The sequence below is a fragment of the Panthera uncia genome (assembly GCF_023721935.1).
Source record: "Panthera uncia isolate 11264 chromosome B3 unlocalized genomic scaffold, Puncia_PCG_1.0 HiC_scaffold_1, whole genome shotgun sequence".
NCBI lineage: Eukaryota > Metazoa > Chordata > Mammalia > Carnivora > Felidae > Panthera > Panthera uncia.
The window spans coordinates 75994529-76012775 of NW_026057582.1; the positions used below are offsets into that span (position 1 = coordinate 75994529).

The 18247-nt window shown below is 42.5% G+C and overlaps 1 protein-coding gene across 1 annotated transcript; it reads right to left on the minus strand.

The window, feature by feature from the left end:
• Positions 1 to 12127: 12127 nt before the first annotated feature.
• On the minus strand, positions 12128 to 13782 carry CHRM5 (cholinergic receptor muscarinic 5). Its single transcript, XM_049613278.1, has one exon. The coding sequence runs from the start codon at positions 13780 to 13782 to the stop codon at positions 12184 to 12186; it is 1599 nt and encodes a 532-aa protein (XP_049469235.1). The 3' UTR covers positions 12128 to 12183.
• Between the last annotated feature and the right edge of the window lie 4465 nt (positions 13783 to 18247).

Consider the following 18247-nt stretch of genomic DNA (forward strand, 5'->3'; position numbering starts at 1 on the left):
AAAAATTAGAAAGGAACAGATGCACAGAGAGGAGCTGAAATGCAAGATGAATTTTGAGAACCGAACCTTTGTTCAAACTCTTTCCTGAGATGCCTGTGTTCTTGTCCCCGGGTTCCACAGAGCTCTGCTGGATCTTAAAATGTAGTGTTTCTGTGTTTTACTGTTCCAGAAGTTGTACAGTAGGTTTCTGTCACTTGAATCCAAGTGTCCTCATTTACACACTTTTCCAGAACTGACCAAAATGATCTCCAGCCTGCTGAAAGCCCCTCCTTTTCCCTCAGTCAGTGCCAAATTGACCGTGTTGCCTCCACGTCCGTCTTGAATGAATGGGTCCTATTGCTAATTTTCGGACCTTGGGAGAGTTACTTAACCTTTCTGAACCTCAGTTTTATCATGTGTAAAATAGGTCAAAAGCTTCAACTGTAAAATGGGGGAAATAACTGCTTCATGAGTAGAACTTTTCAGAAAACTTCGCAGGTATTATTTAATATCCACACCAACCCTATGCGTAAGTCCTCAGTAAAAGTTTGTAATTATTAGTATTTTCATATTTCAGATGAGGAAACAGAAGTTAAAAATTTCCCAGGCTCACCAACTGGTCCCCTGGTGTGAATCCTGCTATTTCCTCTAGGGCTTCTCACAAGCTAAACTAAAAAACTAAATATTTCTATACCCATAACCAACACGTAGATATACATCTATTCCAACTTGCCACCCTCTGCCTGCGTTTATTGGCATCATCTAGGGACTTGCCTTTCTCCTTCCAAACACTTCTCAGAGAGAAGCGTGGTGTAGTCAAGAGAAATTGACTTCCAAGAGAAAGCGGTTCTAGTCCTAGTCTCTAGTGCCTAGAGCTTCCAACACCGTGAGCCTAAAGATCTTTCTAAAGGCAAATCTTAAGGGTCACCCCCCTATTAAAATCCTTTGTGGACTCTCTATGGATTTTAGGTAACCCCCCACCCCCAGTCACATTTTCTCCAGACTCACCTCTTGCACTTCCTTCCTGCATACATCTTAAGTTTTCCCACAGTTTACTGGATGCTTTATACTCCCTTTCACCTCTGATCTGGGCCTTTTCAAGTATTTCTTCATCTCAACTCGATGCCCCACCCCTATCCCATTCTCTTGTCTACCTCTTACATCTTCTTCAGGACTTAGTGTAGAAATTACGTTTGACAGAAATCTTCCAGATGCCCCCAAAGCTTAGATAAGAGTCTCTTTTCTGCCCCCCCCCCCTTCCTGCCTGTGCTTAAGCCATTAGAGCACCTCAATTTATTGGATTGTCTTTTTACTTCTCTGTGTTCTGTCTCTGGACCCTAAGCTGCTTGGACTGTAAGGCATTAGTGATAGTCCTGTCCTCAAGGAAAGGTAGAAGGAATCTTAACTTCTCTTCTAAAATAATTCTGCGGTGGCTGCCATTTGCAACTGAACCTAGCTTCAACTTGCATTGTTGGGATCACAACTCAAATCATTAGGCAAAGATAGAGATCAGAGACTCATGGTGAATTAAGCTTCTTCTCAGGGAACCACAAAGATGGTTCCCCCCTCCAAAACCCAGAAACTTTGTCTTGCAACTATTTCCTATGTTAAGGTCTGCACATTCTTATTTAGTCAAGAATATATGCGAAGCATCTATACTATTGAATGTGCCAAGGGTTACTGGGTGAGAGAACACAGTTATGGACAAAATAGCATGATCTCTGGTTTCAGAGCTTAAGAGTTTAGTGGGAGAAATTGACACTAATCAAAACACATACTGATGTGTAATGAAAACCTTGATAGGTACTCCAAGGAAAATCCAAGCTGCCAGAAAAACTTATAACATGGGCACCTGGATGGGAGGGTAGAAGGCAAATGCAGTGACCTGTGAGGTAAGATGAAAGACTACGTGGGAATTAAGTAGGCTGAGGCTGAGAAGAAGGGGGATAAGAGTGAGGAGCTTCCCAGCCTGAGCTGAAGTAGAAGGGAGGTAGGCTCCAGAAGGAACTGAAAGAACAATGTAGATAAAGCACTTCCAGAGGAGGAGAGAGCACCTGGACGCCTGGGTAGGCAGAGGCCGCCTGGAGGTGTCACAGGCCTGAATTTGCCTTATCTTCCCTTGGACATGCTTGCTCCTCTCGGGACAGATCATGAGGGAGAGGCCCATGTGTGGCGTTCCACAGTCACCTGGCCATGACTTATTACTGATAATCAGTCTGAGCAAACTGAGGAACATGAAAATCATCGCCCCAAACTCTTTAGTTGAAATGTCAGGGTCCCCCAAATATTGAGATAGTATGTTAATTGGAAGAAAAGAAGCCTGGTCTTCCCTCCTGCCTTGGTCCCTGCCCACATTTGGCCCTACCTCTAATCTTTAAATGATGTAGTCCAGCAGAGGCTGGCATGAAGATGACTTCTCTTTCCCCTTCATCCTTTTTGGAGTTGATGGGGATTGGTTGGGAAGGAGTTTGCTGCTCTTCTTCAAGATCTCAGAGGGCTCTTAGTTCCTGGTAGGCTTTTAGCCCTCCTACTCTGAACTAGCTGCCCCCACCTTGAATTTCAGGCTCTTTTCTGTCCTCCCTACTTCAAGTTGTATGTATAAAATTGATGTGTGATTGTACGTATTTGGTTTTGCAGGATCCTACTGACTACTCTAATTTGTGCGTTCTTACCTGACCTCTGCCCTTGAGAAGAGGTTGGATTATGGAAGAGGAGGATTGGGCTATATCCAAACAGGGCAAGGCTCCTTTCTAGAAGGCATATAATCTCGGCATGTAGCCCAGGAACTGGGAACCACATTGGAAAAAGAGACCAGAGGATTGTGCTCCTGAGAGCTTCTAAGTAGAATACTGGATATAATCCACATTCATCTTTTCATTCTTCACTTATCATCTCTCTTCAATCATATAAAGGTCTAACCTGTGCAGTTCAGGTGCAAGCTTCCCCTTTTGTGCCAAACAGTAGGGACGAAGAAGCCTGGAGAAGGGAAACTTTGGTGCTTGGGAAGGAGAAGAGCCTTCAGCCATCACTGGGCTGATTCTCTGTACTGTAGTTGTTCTGTAACCCACTCTGTTAGTCTGTGTTCTTGGGGAGCAGGGTTCCCATGTATCCCAAGTTTGAACTCACAAACTGTGAGATCGTGACCTGAGCCGAAATCGGACGCTTAACCGACTGAGCCATCCAGGCTGCCCTAAATAAATAATTTTAAAAAGAAGAAAAATAGGGGTGCCTGGGTGGCTCAGTCGGTTGAGCGTCCGACTTCGGCTCAGGTCATGATCTCACAGCTCGTGAGTTTGAGCCCCGCGTCGGGCTCTGTGCTGACAGCTCATAGCCTGGAGCCTGCTTCTGCTTCTGTGTCTCCCTCTCTCTCTGCCCCTAACCCACTCAAATTCTGTCTCTGTCTCTCTCAAAAATAAATAAACAAAAAAAAATAAAAATAAATAAAAAAATACGTCTGGGAAGATAGATAGATAGATAGATAGATAGATAGATAGATAGATAATACTGGTAACTATCCTATGCCAGTCAAGACCACTTTGTCCTGCCAGGCCTCTTTGAGGCAGTTGAGGACACCACGTATCTTCTCAGTAGTGACCCTGAAATCCTTCCCATTTGATACTACCCAGCATTGGTCTATAGTTTGTCCATCTATAAAATAGGAAAGTGTTTTTCTCGCTTGGTTATTGTGTGGGTTGAATTGTGTCCCCCCAGAATATTGGAGCCCTAACCCCCAGTATCTCAGAATGTAACCTTATTTGGAAATGGGATCTTTCTAGAGGTAATCAAGTTAAAATGAGATCTTTAGTGTGCCCTAACCTAGTGTGGCTGGTGTGCCTATAAAAGGGGAAATTTGGACACAGAGACAGCTAGACACAGAGGGAAGATGACATTGAAGAGACACCGGGAGAAAAATGGCTACCTACAAGCCAGGGAAGGCCGGAAGTTATCAGGCCCAGAACAGATCTTTCCCTGGGGCCTTCCCTAGCAGCATGGCCCTGCTGACACCTGGGTACCGATTGGATCTCTGGCCTCCAGAACTGAGATAACACATTTCCATTGTTTTATGCTACTTAGTTTGTCGAACTGCAGCCCTAGGAAACAAATATAGTTATTTAAAAAATTAGGCTGTATAAGTTAGAGAAAAATATCTCTGGATAATGATTGGTTCATCTCAAAGTTCAGAACTGTAGAGGACTAAGCTGTATTGTGTGCATCTATCAAAGATGAAAAAGAACAGAAGTAACCTCTTTCTAATCTAGTTATGGATGGGAGCTCCCCATGTTAATTGAAACCTTGAGATTTTCTGCTTAGGAAAAGCTTGAGTCGCCAGATATTTTCTGCAAGATCTGATCATGAAAATTGCTGGACCATACGTAGCAGTTCTGTGAGTTTTAAAAAGTGTATGTCTATACTTGGAAGAAAAGACTATAAGGACAGACACTGAGAAACCTAGCAGAGGTTATAGAATTGATGGTAGTTTTTTTTACTTGCTTATTTATTTTCCAAGTTTTCCATGAAAATATGTATTATTTTATTAGTCACTATATTATTAAATATAATAATGATAAAACAAAACCTAGAGGGCGCCTGGGTAGCTCAGTCGGTTAAGCGTCAGCCTGGATTTTGGCTCAGATCATGATCTCTCTGCTCGAGCCCCCACTGGGGCTCTGCTGACAGTACAGAGACTGCTTGGGTTTCTCTCTCTGCCCCTCCCCTGCTTGTTCTCTCTCTCTCTGTCTCTCTCTCAATATAAATAAATAAGCCTAAAAAACAAACCCAACAACCTAGTATCTTATTTTTTGTTTCAGACTCTCCTGCATAGGCCCTACTTCTGGGTATAAAGGACCTGTCAAAAGGTGTTCAACCATGGTGATCTAGTTTTTTAGGGAGAAGAATGGTTCTCCACATCCCAGGTGTAATCTGTACTGTTTCTTCTTTGCCGTCTTCTGGCTGGTGGCTTTTTCTTCTGCAGCCTACTGTACCATATAGTAGGAGGACTTGGCTGTAGTTAGCATATCATGGTCAATAGCTTCATGGATTGTAATGGAAAGTGGCTGCACTGTAAACTTATCCTTGGGTATATGTGGGACTACTAAAAAATAAGCACAAGCTCCCAGCTACTGATATTGGCAATAAGTGGGTTGAGTATGAGTTGCTCTTTGCTGAAGATAAGAGTCCCCATTCCTTTAATGAGGACACCATTGCAGATACGTTTATGCAAGATAGCTCTCCGTAGAAAATCATTGCCAACGCCTGGGAGTGAAACTTTGGAGAACTGCCCTTAGCAGGAACATAAGGGCATTAATGTCTAGAGACATTAAGTATAACAGGCAAAAGACTGACACTTAAATATTCACATTAAAGTCAAAGAGGACACATCCAGCAGGGTAAATTACCCTCCCAGTGAACTGTCTTGTCCCCATCTCCTTTGATGAATTAATGTGGGTGCGGGGGAGATGCTACAACCTTAAGTTTATTTGTGATGAGGCAAAGAAAGCCAAGGTCTAGCTCTGCTTACTGGGCTTGACCATCATCCAGACTTGTCTACATTAGTGTGCCTTATGGCAGTCTATTTCTCCAAAAAGTCCTCATCTTCTTATACTTGAATAAGCCTCATACCACCAGATGCCCTTGATGGTTAGTGACATGGAGCCTCACACGGGCTCTGTGCTGATGGCACGGAGCCTGCTTGGGGCTCTCTTTCCCTGTCTCTGGAAAATAAATATGGGTATGTCAAAGGGTCACAGGAGTCATCTGGAAGGGGCTCTCAGTGCTTACATTTGTGACAATTTGAGCACTGAAATAATGACAGTAATGGATTTTAACCAATTACTAAAATGAGTTCAGGAGTCTATAGTATTAATAAGTAAGTAAGCAAATAAATAAATAAATGGAAAAAGTCTTCCTTATAGTAGAATGCCATCCATTTGGCTATTATTATAGAAATAACTTATTTGGGTGAGAATAATAAGTAGATGCTGCCATTATTGGGTGAAAACCCATAAGAAATTTACATAGAATCAGTCTCTTCCTTAAAAAATTTTAATTGCAGAGGGAAAAATAGTACATCTATAGTAGAGAAAACTGGGGTGGGTAGGCAGTGGGGAGCACTTTAACCAAGTAACCAATGTTAACATCACCAGTGATGGGATAAAAGATCACATCCTCCTGATGTGATACACTGAGGACACAATATCCATTTGTGATATTCTTGCCCAAATCAAAAGTAGCAGACAAATTAAAACGAATCTAATATGGAGATACCAGACAACCCCAAATCGATGGAAATGATGATTTTTTTTTATTAGATTGAATGCACTCATAAATGACCATGTCATGAATGACAATGAAAAGCTGAGGACCATTTCCAGATTAGAAGAGTTTAAAGAGATGAGAACAAAATGCAATGTGTAATATTGAACTGGAAAAGAAATTCTTATAAAGAACATTATTTTGGACAACAGCCAAAATTTGAGTATGCAATGTATTACACAGTTATGTAATTATGTATTACATAAAAATATTGTAGCAATGTTAAATTTCCTGATTTTTCAATATTTGTGTTGTGGTTATATAAGATAATCTTCTTCTTAAGAAATAGCCACTGAAGTATTTATTTATTTGTTTGTTGTTTAACATTTATTTATTTTTGAGAGAGAGAGACAGAGCACGAGCAGGAGAGGGGCAGAGAGAGAGGGAGACAGAATCTAAAGCAGGCTCCAGGCTCTGAGCTGTCAGCACAGAGCCTGATGGAGGGGCTCGAATCCACGAACTGAGATCAGGACCTGAGCTGAAGTTGGACGCTCAACCAACTGAGCCACTCAAGCAGCTACCTGCCCCCCACGCCCCACCCGCCAATGAAGTATTTAGAAGTCAACGGACATGATGTCTGCAACTTCCTCCAAATGGTTGAGGAAAAAATATGTGTGTACACACACACACACACACACACACACACACACACAGCACAAATGTAACAAAGTGTTAACAATTGGGGAATGTGGGTGAAAAATAAGGAGTTTAAGGAGTTTTTTGTACTGTTCTTGCAGTTTTTCTTTAAGTTTAAAATTATTTCGAAAAAAATTTTTGTTTTTCTTTTAAAGTTCCTTCTGGCTCCTTCCCTGATACTTAAAAAAATTTTTCCCTTTCTCCTCCCACTCACAATCTGGATTCCTTATTGGGCAAGAGTACACATATTCTCAAATTTTCCTGGTGAAATGGTGTGGGGGAGATGGAAATTAGAACCATTTATAATGGAAATGAATGACTGGGGCACCAGCTCTGAGTAGCTGCAGAGGAAATGCTGCTGTTCTGTTCTGCTGCAGGGTCTGCCCTACGTCCCGTGTCCTGGAGGGGAAGGGAAGAATTTTAGTCACAGGAATCTTGTCATCATTATTTCAACTTCGTTTAGTCATTGGAAGCTGAGAGGAAAGGGGGAAATCATAAAGGTAGCAAGAAGGACCTGTATCCACACTGTCTATCAACCCCCCCTGCTTCTTTTTTTTCTTTTCAAGTTTTTATTTAAATTTTAGTTAACATACAGTGCGATATTAGTTTCAGGAGTAGAATTCAGTGATTCATTACTTACATACAACACCCAGTGTTTATCACAAGTGCCCTCCTTGGTACCCATCATCCATCTATCCCATCCGCCACCCACCTCCCTCCATCAGCCCTCAGTTCTCTGTCTTTAAGAGTCTCTAACCTGTCACCAGGGGCAGCTGGGTGGCTCAGTCAGTTGAGCTTTCTACCGCTTCAGATCCTCTGTGCTCCTCTCTCTGCCCCTACCCCACTTATGCTCGTGCTCTCTTTCCCTCTCAAAAATAAACATTTAAAATTTAAAAAAAGATTTGCAACAACGTGGATGGAACTAGAGGGGATAATGCTAAGCAAAATTAGAGAAAGACAAATATCAAACATCATATTTCACTCATATGTGGAATTTAAGACACAAAATAGATGAACATAAGGGAAGGGAAGCAAAAATAATATAAAAATGGAAGGGGGACAAAACATAAGAAACTCTTAAATACAGAGAACAAACTGAGGGTCGCTGGAGGCATTGTGGGTGGGGGGATGGGCTAAATGGGTAAGGGGCATTAAGGAAGACACTTGCTGGGATGAGCACTGGGTGTTATACAATGAATCACTGGAATCTACTCCTGAAATCATTATTGCACTACATGCTAACTTGGATATAAATTAAAAAAAAATTTTTAATAAAAATAAATAAAATTTAAGAAAAAAAAAAAAAAAGAGTCTCTAGACCCTCCCTTCTTAAAAGACCAGAATGTGCAAATGTGTGTAGGATCTCTCATATAGATGGATCTATCAAGCTAATTTGAGACCATTTTCTTTCTTTTTTTAAAAAACACTTTTCATTTTTATCTATTTATTTTTAGTAATCTCTACACCCAGTGTGGAACTCAGACTCAAGACCCTGAGATCAAGACTTACATGCCCTACCGACTGAGCCAGCCAGGCACGAAGACCATTTTCCTATGTATGTATATTTATTTTTTTAGTAATCTCTACACCCATATGGGCTCGAACTCATGACTCTGAGATCAAGAGTTGCATGCTCTTCCTTTTTGTTTTTCTTAATGTTTATTTATTTTTGTGTGTGTGTGTGTGTGAGAGAGAGAGAGAGAGAGCACAAAAGGGGGAGGGGAAGAGAGAGGGAGACAGAATCTGAAGCAGGCTCCAGGTTCTGAGCTGTCAGCACAGAGCCTGACTCGTGGCTGGAACTCAGGAACAGTGAGATCATGACCTGAACCAAAGTTGGACACTTAACCAACTGGGCCACCCAGACCCCATGAGTCACATGCTCTTCCAACTGAGCTAGGCAGTTGCCCCACGTTTTCTTATTTAAACACTTTCCATTAGACTAGTGTACGGTTAAATTTCTTTAATATCCAGAGTAATACTAGCATGATACAGAAAAAGCAGCCTAGTCCCCACATCGTTAGTTGTAATTCCAGTATTTACAGTAGACAAGTGGATATTCCCATCCAGAGATTAGGTACAGATTTCACAGTTACAAAGAGGCAAACATCAGCATTGCTGTCAAAGGACATTTCCCTAAAGGAGCACAGCAGAGTGAAAACAGATTCCTCGACAAGCTATCAAATTCACAGTCAAGGAGAAACAAGCCACAATGTTAGCAACATAGCAGCATTCAATAGGTGACGAGTCAAAGCTGTACACAGTTTACCATAGACAGAGCTTGGGAGACTGGGGGCATAAAAAGCCTAAGATCCGAAGTGAGCCCGCACCTCACCAACCCACCCACCCGCCAGGTCCCTGTAGTTTACAATTGGATCTGTTCATTCCAAGGGCCCTACCATAGGCCCTATTCTAAAGAATAGTTTCTCCTAGATTGTTTTGTTTTGTTTTTTTTTTGTCTATGTCAAGGGGTGTTGGTAGTCTGTAAAATGGGCTGCCTCCCAAATCCAATGACAAATAAAGGAAAGCATAGCCCTCTCAGTTTCACAAAAGATAAACCCAAAAGGCTAAGTCCTAGGCAATTGTGGCATATGAAAAATGTGCCCCAGTGTTCCTCCCCTCCCCCACCTCTGCATTCTTTTGCTTGAATTAGCTCGTGTCTCTCTCTGCTGTGAACAGTAAATGCCCAGTGTTGGCTCAAAGTGCTCTTGGAGGGACTTGCGATTTTGTCAGGAATGAAAGTCTTAAACTAAAAGAATCTACTGTCTATCTAGAGCTGGTAGAACAGGTTTGCTTATGAAGTCGCACCCTGTTAGCATCATGTAGGCCTGGGAGCCTCTCTCCTGGAGAACTGAGCCAATTAATTAATATTCTTTATGAAATTCTTGGCGGGTGTCAACCTGCCCTTCACAAAGTCTCAGCAGCTACATTGCTTCTAAAATGTTTCATCTCAACATCAAGTCCTCATAAGGGTGGGGGAGAGACCTGGGTGAACCTGTGTGTCCCGCCCTGAAGCCTTCTTGGGATCTGGTTTAACAGACTGATTGCTTCTTCTGTGGTAGGGGGAAGTTCTTTTATACTCAAGTACATATGTAATTCCCAGGACAACTAAAGCAGCTACTTATACATCCCCTTAGCAAATGAGATTGAATCACGACTGGCCTACGTTAAGTGAAGTCTGGAGGTGTTAAAACACAACTGCAGATGTTGTCAACAGGTTAGATAATGGGGTTCTGTCTGACGGGAGAACTTCATCTCTAAAACCCTGTGTTACTACACTGACACTTTATTAATTGTATGCAGTTTTATAGTTTCCATTTCTTGCACATTGGTTAATTCTCAGAATTTTCAAAAAAAATTGTTTATATACACTGTTTATATACATAGAAGAGAAATTCCAATCAAATTTGGTTTTTGATCATTTTGATACTCTAATGTGTTATGTTGATAACTTCTATTTTTATTTATTACTATGATATACATTTTGTTCTTAAAGATGAGGCTTTCATTTAAAACATTTTTTTTTTAATGTTTTTATTTATTTTTGAGACAGAGAGAGACAGAGCATGAGCAGGGGAGGGGCAGAGAGGGAGACACAGAATCCGAAGCAGGCTCCAGGCTCTCAGCTGTCAGGACAGAGCCCGATGTGGGGCTCGAACTCACGGAGTGTGAGATCATGACCTGAAGTCAGACGCTTATCTAACTGAGCCACCCGGGCGCCCCAAGAGGCTTTCATTTTTATTTTTTATTTTTTATTTTTTTTATTTTTATTTATTTATTTATTTATTTTTAACGTTTATTTATTTTTGAGACAGAGAGAGACAGAGCATGAACAGGGGAGGAGCACAGAGAGAGGGAGACACAGAATCCGAAACAGGCTCCAGGCTCTGAGCTGTCAGCACAGAGCCCGATGCGGGGCTCGAACTCACGGACCGTGAGATCATGACCTGAGCTGAAGTCGGACGCTTAACCGACGAGCCACCCAGGCGCCCCGAGGCTTTCATTTTTAATGACTGTCGCCAGCTTCGCTGGACCTTAACTGTACTTTTCTGAGCTTCTCATCTTTGATGGTGAATTTGGAGATGAATGAATAAGTCATTTCTGAGCCATGATTTGAAAGACCTATAAAAATAAAAAAGAAAGAAAAAAAGTATTTCCCCTGCTGTCCTCCAAATAGCACTTCTGGCTGGAGGCTGCACGGTGACCTGCTTGAGCCTGGCTGTGAATTGCCTCTGGATGAGGGAAATTGGGGGCTAGTAAAAGAGTTTTGGAAGAAGCTCAAAAGCATGGAGTGAAACCAAATTTGTTTTCTACAGTTTGCCTCAGGTTTGCCTTGTGAAGAGATTAGAAAGCAAGGCCTCTGAAAACAATTAAAAGAATTGTGATGAAATAGCCCAGAGAAGACCTTTATGCATGAACAGAGCATGAATAAATAGGCCCAAATAGTCACAAAATAGAATATACAATATCTGTTTAGATGAAAGGAAAAAAAAAAATCCCATTGGTAGAAACTAAAACAGCTGCAGAGGCTTGATCTTTATTAGTAGAGTAGAGGCCCCTCTATCTGACTGGGTGGGATCAGGTTTCAGTCCAGACCCAGGATTCTTGGGGAAAGGATGGTTCCATGGAGACCAGCAGGGTTTCAGTGGGTACCAGGAATTGGCATCGGTTGTGAAAGCTTCACTCAGATGTAGGGACAGAAGAACGTACCACAGTACAGAACACATAACATCGGCATGATACTGATCAGTTTATAAAGAAATGGAGTCTTAGACGCCAGTTGAATATCACTCTTCTTAACAGGTAACACTGACTTACAGTCTCCCGATTCTCACTGACAGGAGCCAACCCCACAGACACACACATATTGCACAAAACCTGAATACAGGTTTCCACAGGGAAGGTTTCCACCCAGTCCCTGCTGCTCTGCAGAGGTTAGGGGACTGAAGTTCCCTAAGTCACTGTTCATTGTGATCCAGTGTTCCTCCCGCTGTGGAGGGACACAAGTCTGTCTCCTCACTTCAACAGCAAACTCCAGTGGCATCAGGAGACCTTGGTCATAGACAAGAATCATTCAATATGGCAGCACTTGTGGCAGCTGTGACTCCTCCCTTTTGGTGACAGATCTGAAGCCTTTACAAAGTCCTCAGGTGCTCAAAATGATATATGTCTTTTTTGAAAACAAATAAGCCAGAATCAGCCCACCCGTCCTCAGAAGAAACTGACCATGGTCACTCTTTTGAGAGGAGTTGTTACTTTTCAGGAGAGCTTGCTGTTCCCCTGCCAGTACGGCTTCTCTTCTACTTTTTTCTTTTTCCATCGGCAGAGAAGCAGCATCTTAAAGGTCTTCCTGAAGGTTCTGTTGCAGAGGGCGTAGCAAATGGGGTTGACAGTGCTGTTGACATAGCACAGCCAGTAGCCCAGGTGCCACAGGGTGACTGGGACACACTTGTCACAGAAGGTGGAAACCAGGACCATGATGTTATAAGGGGTCCAGGTGATGATGAAGGCCAGTAGGATGGCACTCAAGGTCTGGGCTGCTTTCCTCTCCTTGACAAGGACCATTCTCTTTCGTTTGGTCATTTGGTGGCTGAGGTTGGGATCCAGGCCTTTCGCTGAAGGGTCCTTGGACACTGGGAAGGAGCAGGGCATGATTTTCAACTTGTGACAGCCGTTGTTGGTCTCCTGGGTCCCATCAGCTTTTACCACCAATCGGAATTTATAGGCCATACATTTGTGACTCCTGGGTCTATGAGCAGCACCTGGGGACAAGAAGTATTTTTGGGTGTCATAGTTCTTTTTCTCAGTGTGAGCTTTCACAAAAGTTTCCTTGGGCTCTTCAGCACTGAATTCCTCCCTTGGGCTTTCCTTGGCCTGACTCTTGTAGACTACTTGGAAGACAGGGTCACTGGTGGGCTTGTCCTCATCCTCTGAGGAAGGGTAGCTACTACAGGTAGTGAGCTGCTCGACTTTGGCCCACTCGGTGCTTGGGCCAGTGACTTGGGATGGCTTCCCAGTGGTGGAAGTGCTCCTGCGGGAGGATGACCAGGAGGCTTGGTTCCTTTCCCTCTGGGCCAGTGTGGGTCGAGGGCAGCTAAAGCAGGACCTCAGCAGAGCCTTATGAGCTGGCTTTCTTGGCTCAGCTTCAGCCATGGAGTCAGAGCCCTGGAGGTCAGCCAGGTCCTTGGTTCGCTTCTCTGTTTCCCGGTAGATTCGGCAGTAGAGGATCGTCATGACCGAAACAGGGATGTAGAAGGCAGCGATGGCAGTGCCGAAAGTGATGGTGGGCTCAGAGAGGAACTGGATCTGGCACTCATCTGGTGGCACTGTCCGCTCCCCAACCAGGTATTGCCAGCAGAGGATTGCCGGGGCCCAAAGGATGAAGGAGATTAGCCAGGCCAGGCCAATCATGATGCCAGCCCTTTTTGGGGTACGCTTGGCCCGATATGTCAGAGGTCTTGTGATAGAAAAGTAACGGTCAAAACTGATCACCAGAAGGTTCATGACGGAAGCATTGCTGGCCACATAGTCCAGTGCAAGCCAGAGGTCACAAGCCAGACTCCCAAGCACCCAGCGTCCCATGAGGATGTAGGTAGTGTAGAGGTTCATGGAGAAGATCCCAATGATGAGATCTGCGCAGGCTAAGCTGAGCAGGTAATAGTTGTTCACTGTCTTCAGTTGACTATTGACTTTGAAGGAGATCATGACTAAGACGTTGCCCACAATGGTGATCAGGCTTACCACAGCAGTCACAGCTGCGATGGTGATGACTTCCCACAACCCATGGCGTTCCAAAGGCTGGTGATTTACTGGGGTGTCATTGACAATGGTTGTATTGTGGTGAGATTCTCCTTCCATCCTGGTGCAAGAATTTACATTAGGATTAAGTCTTGGGTTCTAGACCGTCTCTTTTCTATCTCACCTCTTCTTGGCCAGCATCTGGAAGAGAGGGAAGTATATTAGCTCCGTTCACCAGCACAGATTTTTCTCCCCACCCATTGTTTATCATTTGAAATGGAATATTAAATGTTGTCACACACATATCCAGAGCAAGATGCTGAAATCCCTAAAGTTTTTATAACATTTTTGTAACCACATCATCCCTTTGCTTGTTACAAGTACCAGTGCCTGAGAGCTTTTTTGGTGCTTGAGGCTGTTGCCCTCTTGTGGTTGCAATAGGCAATTTAAAGAAGAGGGCTGGGAAGACAAGGGGGAAGGGAAAGGAAATTGGGTAATTTGGGAACAATAAAGAGAAGAAAGCAGGTGATGTGAAGTTACTTTATATTGCAACAGCTTCGAGGCCAGAAACTCGTTTTCAGGTTCCCAGTGGTAAGTACCTATTCTGTCATGCGCTGGGGAAAGAGACAGGTATTATCTACTCTATAGTCTGATTACTAAACATTATTGAGTTTAATTACAAATTCAATTATTAAACATTATTGAGGTACTGCTGTGAGCTGAGACTGTATTATGACACTCCTCCCTGACTTAATGTACAAACTCTCCTTGCATGCACCTGGTTTTCATCTAGAGGGTTTGAAATTGGACCCACCTGCTGATGTTGACCCCCCACCCCCCATCTATTCTTGAGCTATTTGTGATGTAATAGAAATGGTTTAAATTATCTTATTTTCTGATTACAAATTAATATTTTCTTGTAAAATTTCAAGCAATGTCAAAATGTATAGCTTGGAAACAAGCTTCCTCTGACTCCATCTTGCAAAGGTAACCAATGCTTTCTCCTTTGCACATATTAACGAACAGTTAAATACAATTATTTTTAAGTGGGTGACTTTTTAAAAAGTTTATTTATTTATTTTTGGGAGAGAGAGAAAGACAGTGCATGAGCGTGGGGGAGGGGCAGAGAGAGAGAGAGAGAGAGAGAAAGAAAGAAAGAAAGAAAGAAAGAAAGAAAAAATCTCAAGCAGGCTCCGTGCCATCAGCACAGAGCCCAACTCGGGGCTCCGTCTCACAAACCAAGAGATCATGACCTGAGGTGAAATCAAAAGTTGGAGGATTAACCAACCGGGCCCCTAAATGGGTGACTTCTTAATGTTTACACTCTGAATTTTGTTTTTTACCTAACAATTCATCATGGACATTTTTTTTTAAGATTTATTGTTTTTTAAGTAATCTCTCCACCTGAAATGGGGCTTGAACTCACGACCCCAAGATCAAGAGTTGCCTGCATGTCCCTCTGACCAAGCTAGCCAGGTACCCAAGTGGAGATCTCTTGTATCAGTATGTCTATTGGATCAAAGCTCTTTTTTCATTTTAATGACTGCACATTATCCCACTTAATGGATGTAATATAATTTAATCAACACTCACTGACAAATTCCAACTTTTAAAAGTAAAAGGAAAATTTTCTTTTCCAGATTGAACATCTATGTACATGATAAAAATCTTCAATGGGTATAAAAATGTAAATGGTAAAAGATAGGTCTTCTTCCCATCTCTGACCTCCAAGCTTCTAATCCTCCTTTTGTGGAGGTAACTACTGTTACCAAGATTTCTTATCATTCCTTCCAGAGATATAATATGTGCAATATATATTTGATGATATAGGAAAAATACCATTACTTTTTTTTATTAAGTAATCTCTACTCCCAGTGTGGGGCTCAATAAGAGAGCCCCTGAGATCAAGACCCTGAGATCAAGAGTCGCATGATCCACGAACTGAGCCAGCCAGGTGCCCCTGAAAAATACTATTTTAATTGCAAAATTCCAGGCAGCGTGATATGATGAAGGGAGAATCTTCTTGATGACCCCTTCAAAGCATGCCATGTGGGCAATCACTGCTCTGCCTACTGACCAGTCCTGACACTTCTATTTTTATAAAGATGACAAATTTGTGAACAGTTCTGGATTTTCTTGGCTTTGTTTTATATTTTCAACTGCATGTTTGGATGTTTTTCTAATGCCTCAAATTCCATATGGAATTGAATTGATGACACTGTCTTGTGCCATAAACTAGATTCTTCTGACTTTTTGATCTTGTACCCTTTTCCTTCACATTCGAACGGATGCAGTACAATTTACCCATGAAATATCCCTCATATGGGTCCCTTTACGTTCCTGCTTCTATCACCCAGGCTTAGCCTTGTGTTACCTTCTACTGATAACCCCTTGCTGTTATTCACATTCCAAAGAGGGCAAAGCATGTCAGATGCCAGGTCACTAGACCGACTCCCTAACACCCGAAAAGCACAACCTGAAAGTTGCTCTACACTGTACAATTCTCTGAGCAAATTCCATCCCAGGCTGTCTCTAGTTGGCAGATCTAAGTCTTACAGTGCAAGAAAGGACCCACAGAAATTCCTTCCGGTCTCCTTCATTCTATCTTTTTTCCTTCCCCCAATAAATATGCATTGAATGTCTTTTCTGTGACAGACTCCAATGGTGGGAGTACCGTGGAACAAGACACTGGTGGGGCTGTAGATAAAGAAGCAGGTAATAAATGTAAGGGGGCGGCACTGCATGCCACAGGGTACATGGAAGGACATGCAACCCAATCCCGTGAGGGTGGGGGAAACACTTCTTGAGGAAAAGATGTCTAAGCTGAGACTTGAAGCATGAATGGGCTTTGGCTAGGCAAGGGGGATATGTAGGGGTGGGCAGGGGAAAGAGTGTTTCAGTCTCGGAGGGGACGAGCTTATTTGTAGTAAGCCCAGAGGCAAAAGGAGATTCCAAGCTCAGTATCACTGGTCGTCAGGGAAATGCAAATCAAAACTACAATGAGATACCATCTCATGCCTGTCAGCATGGCTAAAAACAACACACACACAAAAACAGATGTTGGCAAGGATGTGGAGAAAGGGGAACCCTCTTGCACTGCTGGTGGCAATGCAAACTGGTACAGCCACTCTGGAAAACAGTATGGAGGTTCCTCAAAAAGTTAAAATAGAATTGGGATGCCCGAGTGGCTCAGTCAGTTGAACCTCGGACTCCTGATTTCAGCTCAGCTCATGATCTCACGATTCATGGATTTGAGCCCTGTGTCGGGCTCTGGTTCTCTGTCCCCCACGTATGCTAGCTCTCTCTGTCTCTCTCTCTCAAAATAAATAAATAAACTTAAAAAAAAGTTTAAAAATAGAACTATCCTATGATCCAGCAATTGCACTAGTAGGTATTTACCCAAAGATGCAAAAATTCTGATGCACCCCGATGTTTATAGAAGCATTACCAACAATAGCCAAATTATGGAAGGAGCCCAAATGTACATTGGCTGATGAATGGATAAAGAAGAGGTGGTGTGTGTATATATATATATATATATATATATATATATATATATATATGTAAATGTACACACACACACACACACACACACACAATGGAATATTACTCAGCCATAAAAAAGAATGAAATCTTGCCATTTCCAATGACATGGTTGGAGCTAGAGTGCATTATGCTAATAAGTCAGAGAAAGACAAATACCATATGATTTCACTCATATGGGGAATTTAAAAAACAAGACAAATGAACAAAGGGAAGAAAAGAGAGAGGCAAACTAAGAAACAGACTCTTAACTATAGAGAACTGATGGTTAACGGAGCTGAGCAGGGGAATGGGTTAAATAGGTGATGGGGATTGAGGAGTGCACTTGTCATGAGCACCGGCTGTTGAATGGAAGTGTTGAATCGCTATATTGTACACCGGAAATTAACATTACACTGTATGTTAACTAACTGGAATTTAAGTAAAAACTTAAAAAGACAGGAGGCATCAAGCTGGAGGAAGCCAGAGACATGAGAAGTGAGACTAGAGAGGTTGAGGGGGTGGGGTAGGAGGGACAGGAGTTGACTTCAGATCAAAGAAGTCCACCTTCTGGGAGAGCTGTGTCAGCTATTTCTATTTCCAGACTCCCCATCTGCTCTGAAAGTAGTCCCAACATCCAGGGTGTTGAGGGAGATAGTCTGGAGAGAAGTAATAAAATGAACTGACTGATGATTTTTTTTCTAGTCAAGTCTTCAAAATAGAAATAAATGGTGTTTTGGAAGGATTTAATTTTTCCACCTAATTTTATTGGAAGGTAGTGAGCAATTTATGAAGAGTTCTGGGAATTTGGGAGTGCATGTTCTCCTGTGAACGCATGTGTATAACTAGGGGCTCATGCTCTCCCATGTGTTTCCTCATTTGTAAAAATAAGGAAGTTTGACTAATGGGATGCAAGATACATTTTCATGATTTTGTATATTATACAGTGTGATGGTTAATTTTATGTGCCATCTTGGCTGTGCTACAGTTCCCAGTTGTTTGGTCAAACACCTGAGACTAGCTGTTGCTGTGAAGGTATTTTTTAGATGTGACTAACATTTAA

What these genes read in the sequence shown, in the direction of transcription:
- CHRM5 (XM_049613278.1), bottom strand. Translation starts at nt 13,782, where the DNA reads ATGGAAGGAGAATCTCACCACAATACAACCATTGTCAATGACACCCCA.